General features: G+C 36.7%; 1 protein-coding gene across 1 annotated transcript; it reads right to left on the reverse strand.

Moving 5' to 3' along the window:
• Positions 1-4,729: 4,729 nt before the first annotated feature.
• Positions 4,730-6,172, reverse strand: LOC116122171 (UPF0481 protein At3g47200-like). Its single transcript, XM_031408077.1, has one exon. The coding sequence runs from the start codon at positions 6,170-6,172 to the stop codon at positions 4,730-4,732; it is 1,443 nt and encodes a 480-aa protein (XP_031263937.1).
• Positions 6,173-16,045: the final 9,873 nt, after the last annotated feature.

A 16,045-nucleotide genomic window follows, 5' to 3' on the forward strand; every position in this document is an offset into this window, starting at 1 on the left:
GTCATATTTAATGAGGGATTATTTCCTTGTAAAGAGACTAACTTTGATGAAGGCACATCCAAGAGTACAGAAACAACAACTATTCAACCTAGTGCTACTCAAATTGAGGTGGAGCCCACAGCTCAGCAACCTGATCCACCTCAAGTGGAAGTACAACAGCCACCTAGAGGTGAAGCAGAACCTGGTGAACCTCATCAAGTAGTAGATGATAAAGCTGAAGAGTTCTTGGAACCACAACAGGATGAACTGGTGGATTATCAACTAGCCAGAGATAGAACAAGGAGAGAGGTAAGACCACCTTCAAGATATTCATATGCTGAATTGTATTTATACTGCCCTTTTTGCAGAAGTGTTGAGGTCTGAACCTGAGACTTACTAAGAGGACATAGAGTCCAAAGATAGGGACAAATGGAGAGCAACCATGGAGGAGGAAATGCAGTCCTTAAAGGTAAATGACACATGGTCCTTGGTTCAAAAACAAAGAGACCAAAAACTAACCCAATGTAAGTGGCTCTTTAAACTAAAAGATGGTATTTCTATAGCTGATCCCCCTAGGTATAAAGCGAGACTTGTTGCGAATGGGTATGCCCAAATGGAGGGTATAGACTTCAATGAAGTCTTCTCCCCTGTGGTTAAATATAAGACAATTAGAATGATGTTATCAGTTGTAGCCCACCAAGACCTAGAACTTGAGCTGATAGATGTCACCATTGCTTTTTTTGCATGGAAACTTAGAGGAACAGATTTATATGAGCCAACCAATGGGTTTTATAGACCCTAATGCTCTAGACCATAACTGCCTCCTTAAAAAATCACTATATGGCTTAAAGCAATCCCCTAGGCAGTGGTACAAAAGGTTTGACACTTTCATAGTCAATATAGGGTTCACTAGAAGTAGATATGATTGTTGATTCTACTTCACAATGAGTAATGGCATGCCTACATACTTACTGCTATACGTTGATGATATGTTACTGAGAAGTAAGTCTAAATCCCTAATTAGTGACCTAAAAAAGAAACTCAATTCTGAGTTCAGCATGAAAAACTTAGGGTGTGCCAAGAAAATATTAGGTATGGTGATAAATAGGGATAGAAGGATGTGTGAACTAAGGCTGCACTAGCAATCATACTTGCTAAAGTTAGTTACAAAGTTTGGCATGGCTAGTGCCAAACTGGTCTCAATGCCCTTGGCAAATCACTTTGTTAGTAAATCCCAATGTCCCAAGACTAAGGCAGACTTGTTGAAAATAGAGTTTGTCCCTTATGAAAATGTTGTGGGGTCCTGGATGTATGCAATGATTAGTACTAGACCTAATTTAGTATTTGTTATTTCTATGTTAAGTAGGTACATGTCTAACCCTGGTGTGGAGCACTGGACAGCCTTAAAATGGTTGTTAAAATACATAAATAGTTCATTGTGTGTTGGACTTCAATATTGTAAAAGAACTTCTTCACTTGATCTTATTGGTTTTATAGATGCTAACTTTGCAAGGGACAAAGATACTAGAAAATCAACCACAACCTACTTTTTCACATTGGGTGGAAACTGTATAAGCTGGAAGTCTCAATTGCAACCAATTGTGACTTTTTCCTCAACTGAATCTGAGTATATTACAGTGACTGATGTGTTTAAAGAAGCTTTGTGGCTAAAGGGAATTCTTACAGAAGCCAACATAATCAGTGGGAAGGTAACAGTTTACTCAGATAGCCAGAGTGTTATACTTCTGAGTAAGAACCCCTTGTACCATGAAAGAACTAAACATATAGATGTCCGCTATCACTTTGTGAGAGACCTTATTACTAGAGGAGTTATTGAGCTGAGGAAGATTGCTACAGAAGATAACCCAGCAAACATGGGCACCAAAATAGTCTCTCTAGTGAAATCCAAGCATTGCTTGAATTTGCAGTTTGTAAAATAAGCTGGAGTGACTAAAGCTATGAGGGAATGGGACTGGGCAAACTGCACTAATGAACTGTTTTCAATTGCTTCCAAGGTGGAGATTGTTGAAGTGGAAGCTTGAAAACGGTGTAGTATTGGGTTAAGTTGGACAACGACGTTTCATGGAGGTGTTAAGTGAATCCATATCACAAATTTTTCATTAGATCCAACAGCCATGATTCAACCTCCGGGTCAACCATATATAAACCCAATTTTGCCCTAATTTTCAGATTGATTATTCTCTCCATTATTCGATTGAGTGAAGCTAGCGTTTGTGGAGTTCTTAATCAAGATTGGTGTAATCAGGTAGACTTGAGTGATTAGGGCTGTAATCATTCTTGGGAGGGCTTTGTTCTCTCGGATTAGAGTTTCCAAGTTAGATTCTCTAAGGGGTTGGTTACGAGATATCTTGTATTAAGGGTGGGTGATTCTTTTAGATTGATTCAGCTATGATTGTAACTGTGATTATTGGGTTAATAGTTAGTGCAGTGAGCTCCTCTCTTTCCGAAGCTCAACGTGGATGTAGCTTATCCTATAAGGATAAGTTAACCACAGTAAATCACCATGTTCTTTCTGTTCTTGTTTGATTGTGTGTGTGCTTGGTGTTGAGTAGAGTTCTTTAATTTGCATAACAAAGGCCATTATAATAACCTTAAAAAACAACTATTTAGAACAAATAACAAAACAAAACAAAACAAATCTAAGAATGTCGATGGTCAGTTGCATGCTTATCACCATATCAGTAAAAACCATAAACAACTCAGCTTTCATAAAATCCAAAACATTCAATGATCCCGAGCCAAATATACTTTCATTACAATTCGTAAAGCAAGCCGTCCATAAACATAAAGCTTTCACATGTTTAATCCAAACACAAATAAATCATATTCTCGATACAACTAACGATATTCACAAGCAAAGCAAGTTTTAATGGCGTTGAAAGGACAGGAAGGAGAAGGATTACTCACTTGAAGGTTGGCTGCTTGCTTGACGATGAAGGAACAACTCTTTCGGGCACGATGTGAACAACCCTAAAATGGATAATAATAAAGCCTCTTTAGTTATTCTAATTCTACTAAGCAATATATCCCTATTCTTTGAAAAATAACTAAAAAAGTCCCCTATAAATTATAAAGTAAATACAGTAGTAAAGTAAAATTATAAACTCCTTAATTTTGTATTTATAAGTTGATTTGTTCATAAGTTGAAATTAATAACATTAAAGAAATAAGATACAATTCTAAATTATATATACAAGTGACAGTACTTTAGTATTTATGCACCATTCACTATCATTTTATGTGCATTTATTAAAACATATAAAATTGTGTTTGTCATTACTTAATAATGTTAAATATGTTTATCATATAATATTGTAGATTTTTTTTTAGAAAAAGTGAATTTTTATGATTGCTCAGGTATGGAGAACACAATAAATGGCTAGAACTTATAATTTTGATGCAATCCCTATAAGAGATATATATAGAAACTAATCTCCAAAAAGGCAAGCAAAGCAAACAACCTTTTTTTACTTCAAAAGTGTGCCAAACACATCATAGAGTACAATAATGTCTTTTTTTCTATTTGGTTTGAGCCTGCGAGCTCCATTAGGGCGCCTGTGCCCATCTCTCTCCTTGGTTTGGAGCTTGATTGCTTCCCTTTGGCTGTTTGTTCACATCCTTTTGTAAAAAATGACGAGTATATCTATTTTGGTCTTCTTTAGACCTCTTCTGAAGGTATGCCCCTTAGTTTTTGTATAGTTTCTATTTAATTTCTATATAAACTTCCTCTTTTTAGTTGTGCCTTTATTAAGTTATAATCCCCCAGTAATAAATTAGTTTAATCCCTGTGACTATAGAGAGGTAATAAAGATGATGTGATCCAAAAGAAAAAAAAGTAAGTGAAGAGTGATTAAAAAATTTCTTTCCTCCAACTTTATTTGCTAGTATTATGATAATTCAGGTTCATTTAATATTATGTTACTCCACGATTTAAATCACATTAAAAAATTAAAGAATAAAGATGAAAAATTGAAAAGATATGTCCTTAAATTAAACAAGCACATATTGTCTGTTTGCCAGACTGGATTACACTGAATTGCATTGAGCAAATTGGTGCTACGGTAACGTTACAGTGTTTTTTAAATTTTAATGCCATGTGTGGAGCAGTTTTGAATTGTTTGAAGTTTGGATTAACTTTTTCTAGTCCAGTTTTGCAACTTTATATATATTTTGATGCATTAATATAGTTAACTAATTTATTTTAATTAATATTATATACTATAAATATATAATAATGATTTTATTAGTAATTTAATTAAAAAATAATATAAATAAAATTTATAATTGAATTAAAATTAATAGCTATTATTTAATTAATTTTTTCAAGTTAAATAAAAAAATTGATTTTTTTAATAATAATTTTTTTTTCGATATAATACCAAACACAGTATAATTTTATAAATAATACTATCTTATTCAATTGGATTCATATTATCAATTTCAAATTCAATTCAATACAATCAAATAGGGCGTGCCCAAAGCACCTATACGCTATAAATCGTACTAATAGTAAATTAGTAATAAGAGTAATACTACATTTATAATGAAATTTTACAAAGATTTTCATACAAAATGATGTGGTAAAAAATGAATAGAAGAGTGAATCTAATGAGTTTGACTTTTTATTTTACTCTATATTCATTCTTTACCACCTCATTTTGTATGAAAATTTTTGTAAAATTTATTTTATTTATAAGTATAATATTATTGTTTGTAATAGATACCCACATTATTTTAAGCCGCGGTTGTAGCTCAAGACAGACATGACAGTTTGAATCGTGGCGAGCACCAAGAGGAAAGAGGCGGCGAAGAGTTTGATGGCTGACCATGGAGTATTGAAATAGTTGCGCTTCAAACTTGCCCAGTAGCTATTGTAATAGGCCTCCACATTCTGAATCTGATTAGAGAGATAACTTTTTCTGATATACACCATATTTTTTCCCAGCTTATTGAAGAAATCTGCAACGTGTTTGTCATTGTGTGAAAACTTTGAGATGATTCCATCCGAAGAAAGGGATGAGACGTCTCTTGGTTGGGAAATGAGACAAGATAAGAAAGAGACATAGTGTGAGATGTAGTTGATGTGGTAATCTCGAGACTGTTCCAAGGCCACACAATTTATCAGCGCAGTGCTCATCATGTCGTTCAGTGTGATGGATGGAATTAGGAGGGCCCGGTTCTTGAATTCTATATCCAGAAAGCTTTCAGCTCTTCTTTGCTTGAACTTGATTCCCGATAGCTTTAGTTCCGTTACGCATAGCATGGAATGTGTAGATGCATATGTTTTATCACATTCATCGCCATTGTTGCCTGAGACCTGTTGAACTAGACTAAAGTAAAATATCTCCAGCAAATGACTGCATCTCAGAAATTCAGGTAAGAAGGTCAGTGTCGGTCCTGTCCAGGAAAGATTCAAGAATTCTACGGCAAGCTTCATAAATCTTTCTTTAGATGGACCTGATTTGTCAAACAACGACTGGAGAACCAACAAAGGAAGTTGGTTCTCAATTTTAAGAACAACCCTGGCGAGAACAGAAATCAAATTTGGCTGAGCAAGAATGGGATCATCTATGGCCTCGTAAATTTCGTCTCGGTTGTGGTAGCACAGGAGCTCAATGAGAAAGCAGCCATCAAGCAACATCATCTGAATGAAGTCTTCGTTCGACATGGACAAAACGAAGCCTTTTTCGCGGTAAAAATCTCTAGTTTGAGCTTCCAAAATCTCCATTTTTAGAAGAAGATGCCGCAGGTACTCGTCGACCGCCGGTTGCCGGCGAAGATATTTATCAAGAAAGAACCATTTGAACTCTTCGAACTGAAGCAGTTTTGTTTGGTCGCGATGTAAAGGACCGATTGATACAATCTCAGGTTCCACACTCTTGACACTGATACCCACGACACTCGCAGAAAGCCACGTGACGGGGACGGATTGGCTTAAATTTCTTCTTTCTTCTTTACTTCTACGCAGACGACTCTGCATACGATGGAGTAAATTTGGCGAAACTGAATTTCGGAATTCATCATCCTTTTCTTGCGGTTCGGTTGGTGTTTCTGAATAGATCTCAAGTTTCTCTTTGCTCCTGTCCCCACGGCTTGAACTTGCTTCATTCATGGGCGATCGCCTCCTGGTTCCTGTCTGTTCACCGTCGACCACAATAGATGAGAGTTCCATTAACGCCTTCGTCTTTGTGCTTGCTTACACAGAACAGCAAGATGCAAGAGGCGACGAGCCTGTCTCAGCACTTAGACAAGATGGTAACAACAACTTGGCAGGAGTCGAAGAGGAGGATGACCCCGTCGAGTATGTCCTCTAGCTCTAAGGAAGGCCTTGTTCCCTTTACTTAAAAAGGTAAAGAGATCGATTTGAAACACGTAGGTGTACAAGGTGAAGCGCAGCGGCGACCGCGTACGAGGACACGCAGTCCCAAGAAGCTTTATATTATAACTTAGCAAATTAGTGGGATATTTATTTTCATCCTTCTTTGAGATTTAAGGTCTGAAATGATTATAATTTTAATAAACTCTTCAATTTCTCCTAAACAAAAGCATAAATCTCTCAAAAAATAAAAACTTATATAAAACTTAAACCATCTCAGCCTAATTTTTTTTCATTGATTTACACCATGTTCAATTCTATCTCTCCATTTAGATCAAACTAAGCTACATTTGACTATGTTTTGTTGTTAGATATGATTTTAAATTATGTTCTTGTAATTTTTAAAAATTTCTGTTTAGACAAGTACAATGAATGTGTTTTTAAATTTACATTTTCTAATATTAATTAGTATGCTAAACACATTTAGATTCCCTATATATCAATACTTTTTCAATATAGTTAAAAAAAAATACAAAACAACTTCATAAATAAAAACACCTAATAAGTGTTATCTACCAATCCATTAAGGACAAAAATGAAATATATCAAACTTTGAAGTATGCAGTTTCTTAGAAATTTCAAAGCAGGTTGTTTGTCTCCTTCCTAGCAAAAGTAGGGTTGAATGGAAGAAAACTTGCTTTAGATAGAAGAGTAGCAGGTAGAGAAGAAGAAGGACAGCGAAAACTGCGGCGTAAAAGTGATGAAGAGGGATGACGGAGACAAAAGATTAGTGGTTATGGTTATTTAATATATTGAATCACATCAGACAAAAGAAATATTGCGAAGGAAGTATGTGAGTATGTTAATATGTTTGGTTTGAAGGAATAAATTTGTGAGTATGTTATTTAAATTATTTAATTGTTTTTTAATTAAATATTATTATTATATTATTTTTTAATATTGATTATTATAACCTCTCTGTATTTAAAAACTTAGCAAAAATAATCCTATAATAAAAGTTTGAAAAATCAATAAAACATCCCTATCAATCCAATCATTGTCAGTTGGCGGCAATCACACGGAAGGTAGAAAATGGCCTCCATGCGCCGTATAGCCATTTTCGGCCAGATATCTAACTAGAAATGGCCATATCGACGCACAATAGCCATTTTCGGCCTTTCGTGTCCCGTTTCGGTGACCGCGGCAGCTAGCTGCAGTGGTGGTTGCCGGAGGCAAGTGGGTGGGGGTGGTAGCTTGGGTGGCTTGCAATTTGTTTTGAATTCAAATGTAATTTTTTCTAAAAGTTAATTAATTTGGGTGAAATAGTAAAAGTCATATTCATGTAAATAAATTTAAAAGTAAGAGCATTGTTGTCCTAAAATTTTATTAATAATTGATAAAATTGTAACAAAAAAAAGACAACTCTGATAATTTTAGAATATCTAAGAAAATAAAGATAATCAGATTATCTTAAATATTACCAATAGTAAAAACTATTGGTATTTGAAAATTATCGGTATCTTATATTACTTGACAATTAAACATGATAATTAAATAATATAAGATGACTTAACCCTAATAATCTCACATAACTCTCGACCAACGCCCCTTAAGTGTTATCTACCAATCCATTAAGGACAAAAATGAAATATATCAAACTTTCAAGTATGCAGTTTCTTGGAAATTTCACAGCAGGTTGTTTGTCTCCTGGGTTGAATGGAAGAAAACTTGCTTTCGATAGAAGAGTGGTAGGTAGGGAAGAAGAAGGATAGTGAAAACTGCGAAGTAACAGTGATGAAGAGGAATGATGGAGACAAAAGATTAGTAATTATGATTATTTAATATATTGAATCACATCAGACAAAAGAAATATTACGAACGAAGTTAGAACAAGTGTAGTAGGTTTCATCTCAGGGGAAATGAACATTGACCAGTCGTCGTGATATTTGGTAGAGTTCATAATGTTACAAAAGAATCTTGTATAAATCTCTTCCTCGAATCACAATTCTGTACGGGCATTGCTCGGATGTTTCATAAACATATTTTTTGTGAATCTAAGGGGCCTCTTTTCATAATGCGGCTCCGCGTATGCTTGTAATCGTTATCAATGGAGCTTTCCTCGGTCTTTCATACTCGCTTTATCTTATTTTATCGCAAGTCCATCTAAATTTTCAAGTAGGTCTGAGTTACCGACGTGTTCCCACCCAAAACATGGCCCATAGACAAAGTTATACTCGCCCATTTTACAAATGACTATCCGGAGCAGAAATTATGTTAACATTTTTTCTTTTTGTTAAAAACATATATTTTCATTGTGAAGACAAAAATACTATTGATTATTTGAGTGAAATTTATTATTATTATATGTGAGTGAAATACATATGTACCCCTATTTTAATAATAAAATTAATACCCCCAACTTTTAACAATAATTGAATCACTAATCAGTCCCAATTTTTTTTAACAATTGAGTAACCGTCAGATTATGAAAATTTATTGAGCTGATATTTGTATTCCATTTACTTTGTCAATTTAAACGCAATAACAATCAAGATTGCAAAATCACAATGCATTTTCGTCACCCTAAGCCTAAAAAAAATTGGAAATGTTTTGATCAGACCTCTTCAACCAGCTAATTACATGCAATAATGACAAGAAAAGGCTAGATGTTTCTAAAAGAGGAGAACAGAAAGTTTGGGTAAAAATAACTTCTGTTATAAACATAACAATCGTGATTCAATATTATCAAAACAAATCCATTTTTTTATTTTGTAGAGAGCATGTTGTACCAACAATGACTACAACATCTTCAACAACCTCACAACAGAGGTGTACTGTTCCATATTGATTCAATGCCTTCTTCAAGTTATAGGTCATACTTATCACAAGCTTCAAATTCATTACTGTTTTAAACAGTCTAGTGCTCATGTCAATTCATTATTTGCTTCCTTAACATTATTCTTAATCCTCTTTAGTATAGGGTATAGACAACTGCTAAAGAGCTGTTCTTTTTGTTATCTGCATACCATGACTTGTTTTCAGATTTAGGTTTATTGTTAAAATGAAACACTTTGTTCTGAATGTAATTATCAATGAATGATGGCTTTTTTTTTTTAATTGAGATGTTGCCATTTTGTTGAAGTTATTTACCTATTGTTTTTTTTACTTGTAAATATTGTGAAGCCAAAAACGGAGCCGTTTTACTTAAGTATATTCAAGTCAAAACGAAGTCGTTTTGTCTAAAACCATTACCAAGTTTCAGCCATCAGATCAAGACAGATCCAAGGGCTGAGAATTGCTGATGCAACCATATATAAAAGGAGCAACAGTGATACAAAGATGAGAACGCGTATTTTTGTTAATCAGGGTATTAGGGTTTGCAAAAGAGAGAAAAACACTCGGGCTAGGTTTGTTGTTGAATCTTTCTGGGTTAATCTGTGTTGAGTGAGAGAGGGTTGCGTTTCCTTCTAGAGGCTGGTATTTGTCCTCTGTTCTTGCAGATTATTGAGAGGTTCTTGAGTGGTTAGGCCGTAGTGGGTGTTAGTCTGTTTAAAGCAGATTTGTAATCGTGTTCTTCTTGGAATCTTTGACACATCTCTTTATTACTGTGGGCTTCCATATTTCGGGCTCAACGGGACGTAGTCGATCCAAGATTGGATAGACGAACCACGGTAAATTGGGCCTTGTGTTATTGTGTGATTCTCTTGCTTTAATCTGGTTTGTGTTGCGAATTTGCTTATTAGGCTTAGGTTATAACAGTGGTACTCAGCTAGAAAGTTCTCTAAGGGATTTAGGGTTAGAAATCGTTTGGTCTTCGTACAAATTCTAAATTAGGGTTGTCAGATTTGGGGTTTTTTCGATTTCAAGATCCTAGATCGTTAGGACTTCAGATCTTGCTAAGTCTTGGGGTTAAATTCGTGAGATTGAGTTACAGGCACAAGGAATCGACGAAGTTTGTACAAATTCTAAAATTAGGTTTGTCAGATTTGGGGTTTTCGATTAAAGGCTTATGGGCCTTAGGGTTTTCGAAATTAGTCTTGAATCAGGTCGTATTGATTGGTCTGGGTCACAAACACGAGTCAAGGGAAAGGTCTAGGTCTGTCTAAGGGTATTTAGGCTGGAACACCATAACTGCCTTAAAAACTGCCTGGCAGTAATTGGCGAATTCTGGTATAACAACGCCACGTACCTTTGACGGTTTTAGCCGTGGTGTCTGTCACTTTAGTCCTGGTTGTGTTCTTGCATTGTGTGATACAGTTTAAGGGTGTTTAGGCGGGAACACCAGTGACTGCCTTAAAAACTGCTTGGCAGTAATTGGCGAATTCTGGTATACAACGCCCCACGTACCCTTTGACGTTCTGTCTTGCCACTAAATTCAATGAGTACTACTCGTATGGAGATCTCCAATATGATGGGAAGATCGACTTTAATACATAGAAAAAGAAGATGAAAGCCCTTCTTTCGCATAATAAGTTGGGCTTGCTTTAAAAGAGATGCCACTAAGTGGTCTGAAGAGAAACTGAAAAAGAAGCTGAAGTGGATGAGGAGGCCTAAAATCTTATCAAATGAATCTGTCCGATGCAGTCCTGCGAAAGGTGATGGCATGGAAACCCGCTTACACTTTGGGGTAAACTCGAATCCCTTTATTCCTTACAGTCTGCACCTAACTTAGCATTTCTAAGGACCCTATTTCGTATAAGATGGATGTTACTAAGTCTGTAGAAGAAAACTTTGATGAGTTTCTTAAGATGACATTAGTATGAAAGGCACAGATCAGGAGTTGGGAGACTCTAGTCTGGCAATGATATTGTTAAATTCACTGCCTGATGAGTACTTGGTGGTGAAGAATGCTCTCAATACACTGGGACAGTTCCCATGTTTGACCTGATTATAGCAGGTCTTAAATCTAGGGAGTTGGAGTTGAAGATACAGAAAAGAAATGGAAATAACCGTTTGTCAAGGTAGATCAGATCCAGGACAATCAGGAGGGATAGCATAGAAATTTTCAACAACACATAAACCCTAGGGCTAAGAAAAAGGAAGAATAACAAGTCTAAGGGAGAAACTAGGAAGTGCTTCCACTGTAATAAACCTGGCCACCTTAAGAAGAACTGCTATGATTGTAAAAACAAAAACAAGCAAATACAGAAAGTAACCTAGCTAGCACTAACCCTGGCATTGAAGTTTCAAAAGCCCTCACTATCTCAAACTATGCTAGCAGTAAGAATGGGTCCTAGATTCAGGGTGCACGTTTCATATGAGTCCCCATCCAATGGTTCCAGAACTTTAGAAGGGAGAGTTAGAAACTGTCTTCATGGGCAATAACCACTCTTAAGGTTCAAGGCATAGGAAACATAACCATTAGGTTGAATAATGGCAAAATCATAATGCTGACCAAAGTGAGGTATATACCTGACCTCAAAAGAAACCTGGTCTCCTTGGAAACTTTGGATGAAGCTGGATGTAGTTATAAGGCAGAAAAAGGATCCATAGTGGTGTACAAGAATAATGAAATACTACTTGAAGGGGTCAACAAAATGGGCTATACATTCTGTGTGGTCACATGTGGCACTCACTGTAAGTCTGCACTATCATCTACAATCTGACGCTGCAGAGAAATGGCATCTGAGCACTGGCCACAAGGCCAAAAAGGTATGACAGTGTTAAGCCAACATGGGTACTTTGGTAAGGAATCAATATCTGATTTAACTTTCTGTGAAGTGTGTGTGTTAGAAAAACAGCACAGAATGAGTTTCCAAAGGGACTCATCTGGCTGAAAAGGGTTAGACTATGTTCATGCAGACCTGTGGGGTCCTGAAAGGGTTAGAACACATGGGGAATTGTTTTTCCTCTCCATTGTGATGACTATAGCAGAAAGGTAGGGTGTACCTACTTAGTCTAAAGATGAGCCTTAACCAGTTTAAAGCTGGAAAAACTTGGTTGAAAACCAAGTTAACAGGAAGGTAAAAACCCTTAGGACTGATAATGGCCTGGAATTCTGTAATCAGGATTTTGACTCTTATTGTGTAGAAGAGGGAATCTTAAGGCATGGACAGTTGGGGAACCCCTCAGCAAAATGGAGTTGCTGAGAGAATGAACAGAACCCTTCTTGAAAGGGTTAGTGTCTTTTATTCACAGCTGGTCTACCAAAAACTTTTTGGGGGAACCTTAGGCACAGCAGCTTACCTTATAAATAGAAGTCCTTCTAGCTCAATAGACTTTAAGTGCCCTGAAGAGAAGTGGTCTGAAAGGAGACCATCTCTTGAACACCTAGAGTCTTTGGATGTGCAGCATATGCACATACCAGAGATGGAAAGTTAGAACCAAGATCCCTCAAGTGTGTCTTCTTAGGATACCAAGAGGGAACAAAGGGCTATAGGCTGTGGCAAAGGGATGCCCCAGGGGTTAGGGTAATTGTTAGTAGGGATGTGATTTCAATGAAACAGTTTTTCCTTGTAAATCTGTGTACTAACAGTGCAGGTAGCTCAAAAGAAGATTCTGAAACCTCAGGACAAACTGGGACAACTCAGTTTGAGGTGGAGCCTGAACTAACCCTGATCAATACACCCCAAATAATGATCCTGACCCTGTTGAAGATCAACCACAACTAAATCAAGAGCAGGAGGGTGCAGATTACCCTACTGACAATGCTGAAGAGGATCAGCAGGACAACCTGGCCCAATATCAGTTAGCCAGGATAGAGTCAGAAGAAATCAGACCCCCTGCAAGGTACACGTATGCTGACCTGATTTATCAGCCCTCCTAGCTGGGGCAGAAAACACATAGATCAACCAAATACCTATGTGAAGCAATGAGCTCAAGGGATAGAAGAGATTGGATGGCTGCCATGGAGGAAGAGATGGAGTCATTGCACTCAAACAAAACCTGGACACTGGTTCAGGGCCAAAGAATCAGAATTGGTTGAATGCAGATGGTTTGTATAAACTGAAAGAAGGGATAAATGAGTCTGACCCACCAAGTTCAAGCAGGTTAGTGGCTAGGGCTACACTCAAGAGCAGGTATTGATTTCACTGAAATATTCTCTCCAGTAGTTAAATTTAAAACAATTAGACTCATGCTAGCAATTGTAGTTCAACATGATTTAGAGATAGAACAATTGGATGTTAAAACTGCTTTCTTGCATGGTGAGTTGGTGAGAAAATATCATGAGTCAACCTGTAGGTTTTAAAGACAGAAAACTCCTGATTATGTATGCTTGCTAATAAATCTCTGTATGGACTTAAACAGTCCCCTAGACAGTGGTACAAGAGATTTGATGCATTCAATGAAATGGATTCACGAAGCATGTATGATAACTGTTTCTACTTTGCCTGTAGGGATACATGCCAATCTACCTTTTGTTAAGGTAGATGACATGTTAATAATTAGCAAGTCCAAGACTCAAATTAATGCATTAAAGGCCAAATTAAATACTGATTTGATATGAGGACTTGGGAAGCCAAGAAAATACTAGGAATGATGATTGATAGAAATAGAAGTGAACATACACTTAACCTGCATCAGTCCTCATAGTTACAAAAACTAGTGTCAAAATGGACTGAATGAATCCAAGGCTTGACAATGCCCTTAGCAAACCATTTCATACTTAGTAAGTCACATTCTCCAAAAACAGAGTCAGAAGATTGAAAATGGAGAATGTCCCTTACTCTATGCCATAGGTTCTGTAATGTATTCCATGATATCCACCAGACCTGATTAGCTATGCTATCACTATTAAGCAGATTCATGCAAACACCCTGGAAATGAACACTGGAATGCATTAAAATGGTTGATGAGATATATTAATGGTACTGTTCAAATTGGTTTAATGTTCTGTAAAATTTGCATCACTTGATCTGGTGGGGTATGTAGATGCGGATTTTGCAGGTGATAGAGACTCTAGGAAGTCCACAACTGCCTATTACTTCACACTGGGAGGCAACTGTGTTGTTGGAAGCTCAGTTGCAACTCTGGTTGCTATCCACGAAAGCTGAGTATGTAGCAGTTTCAGATGCATTCAAGGAAGCAACATGGTTGCAAGGAATCCTTAAAGAAGCTGATCTGCTGAATGGCACAGCAACAGTCTACTCTGATAGTCAAATGCCATCCACTGAGCAAGAACCCAGTGTATCACGAACGAACTAAACATGTGGATGTAAGGCATCACATGTCAGAGACCTGATTGCAAAGAGAGATAAATCTGTTGAAGGTACCCACTGAAACAATCCACAGACATGGGAACAAAAGTGGTGACCACAGCCAAGTTCAAGCATTGTTGAACCTGCTTCATTAATAAATACTGTCCTTCTCGAGCTGAGAAGAAATACAGGATAGCTCACTGCACTAAAGGGAATGAATTTGGCTTGAAGGTGGAGACTGTAAATATTGTGAAGCCAAAAACGGAGCCGTTTTACTTAAGTATATTCAGTCAAACGAGTCGTTTTGTCTAAAACCATTACCAGTTTCAGCCATCAGATCAAGACAGATCCAAGGGCTGAGAATGGCTGATGCAACCATATATAAAGGAGCAACAGTGATACAAAGATGAAACGCTATTTTTGTTAATCAGGGTTTAGGGTTTGCAAAAGAGAGAAAAACACTCGGGCTAGGTTTGTTGTTGAATCTTTCTGGGTTAATCTGTGTAGTGAAGAGGGTTGCGTTTCCTTCTAGAGGCTGGTATTTGTCCTCTGTTCTTGCAGATTATTGAGAGGTTCTTGAGTGGTTAGGCCGTAGTGGGTGTTAGTCTGTTTAAAGCAGATTTGTAATCGTGTTCTTCTTGTAATCTTTGACTGTCTCTTTAGTGCTGTGGGCTTCCATATTTTCGGAGCTCAACATGGACGTAGTCGATCCAAGATTGGATAGACGAACCACGGTAAATTGTGCCTTGTGTTATTGTGTGATTCTCTTGATCTTTAATCTGGTTTGTGTTGCGAATTTGCTTATTAGGCTTAGGTTATAACATTACTTTTGTTAAAATGAAACACTTTGTTATTTACTTCAAAAATACTTGTTGCCCATCATGCTGCTTCCTTGCTGAGGAATATATTGCAAGTTCTGGACTAAATTGTGCTATACCATTATCATTTGCAGGGCTAGGAAACATGGAGACATTGAAAGATTTATTTTAATCTCTTTTTACAAAATTAAAGTATAGTATTAGCTAGGTTGTGATCAAATTTTATTGGAACTTTCAGATGGGCATCAGACTTCAAGGATCTCAGCTTATTCTAAATACCAGGACCTGTCAGAGTCGTGGGAGGTGTGCCTTTGATATTTATATCCAGGTTAATTTGTTTTAATATATGAATTTGCATCATTAATAGTGTTCTGCCAATTAGTTGAAAATGATCATTCATCTTCTTCTAGGGAAATCTACAGCAAAAAGATTTTGACATCAGACAGATGGTAAGTGGGATCTCTTTCCAAGCTTATCAGACACAGTTTAATGTTCAGGTAACACAAAACTACCTAGAAATCCATCTCTTTTGAGTTGGGAAAGGTACTGGCTACCTGCCTAATCAAGATACTTATAGACCTGCTATCTCAGCTATAACTGTTAAATGATAAAGGATAAGCTTCTAGTCGTTTACTTGTATTGTTGATTGTCGTTTTTACCCTGTTCTTATTCTTTTATTTTTTTCCCTGTATATAGGTTTATTTGCTGGCAGAATGCCATAGGCTTGGTTTGTTAGTCTGTTAGAATCTTTTCTGTATATATGCACGTTGCTG

The sequence above is a fragment of the Pistacia vera genome, unplaced genomic scaffold (genome assembly GCF_008641045.1).
Source record: "Pistacia vera cultivar Batoury unplaced genomic scaffold, PisVer_v2 Contig132, whole genome shotgun sequence".
NCBI classification, from domain to species: domain Eukaryota; kingdom Viridiplantae; phylum Streptophyta; class Magnoliopsida; order Sapindales; family Anacardiaceae; genus Pistacia; species Pistacia vera.

What these genes read in the sequence shown, in the direction of transcription:
- LOC116122171 (XM_031408077.1), bottom strand. Translation starts at nt 6,172, where the DNA reads ATGGAACTCTCATCTATTGTGGTCGACGGTGAACAGACAGGAACCAGG.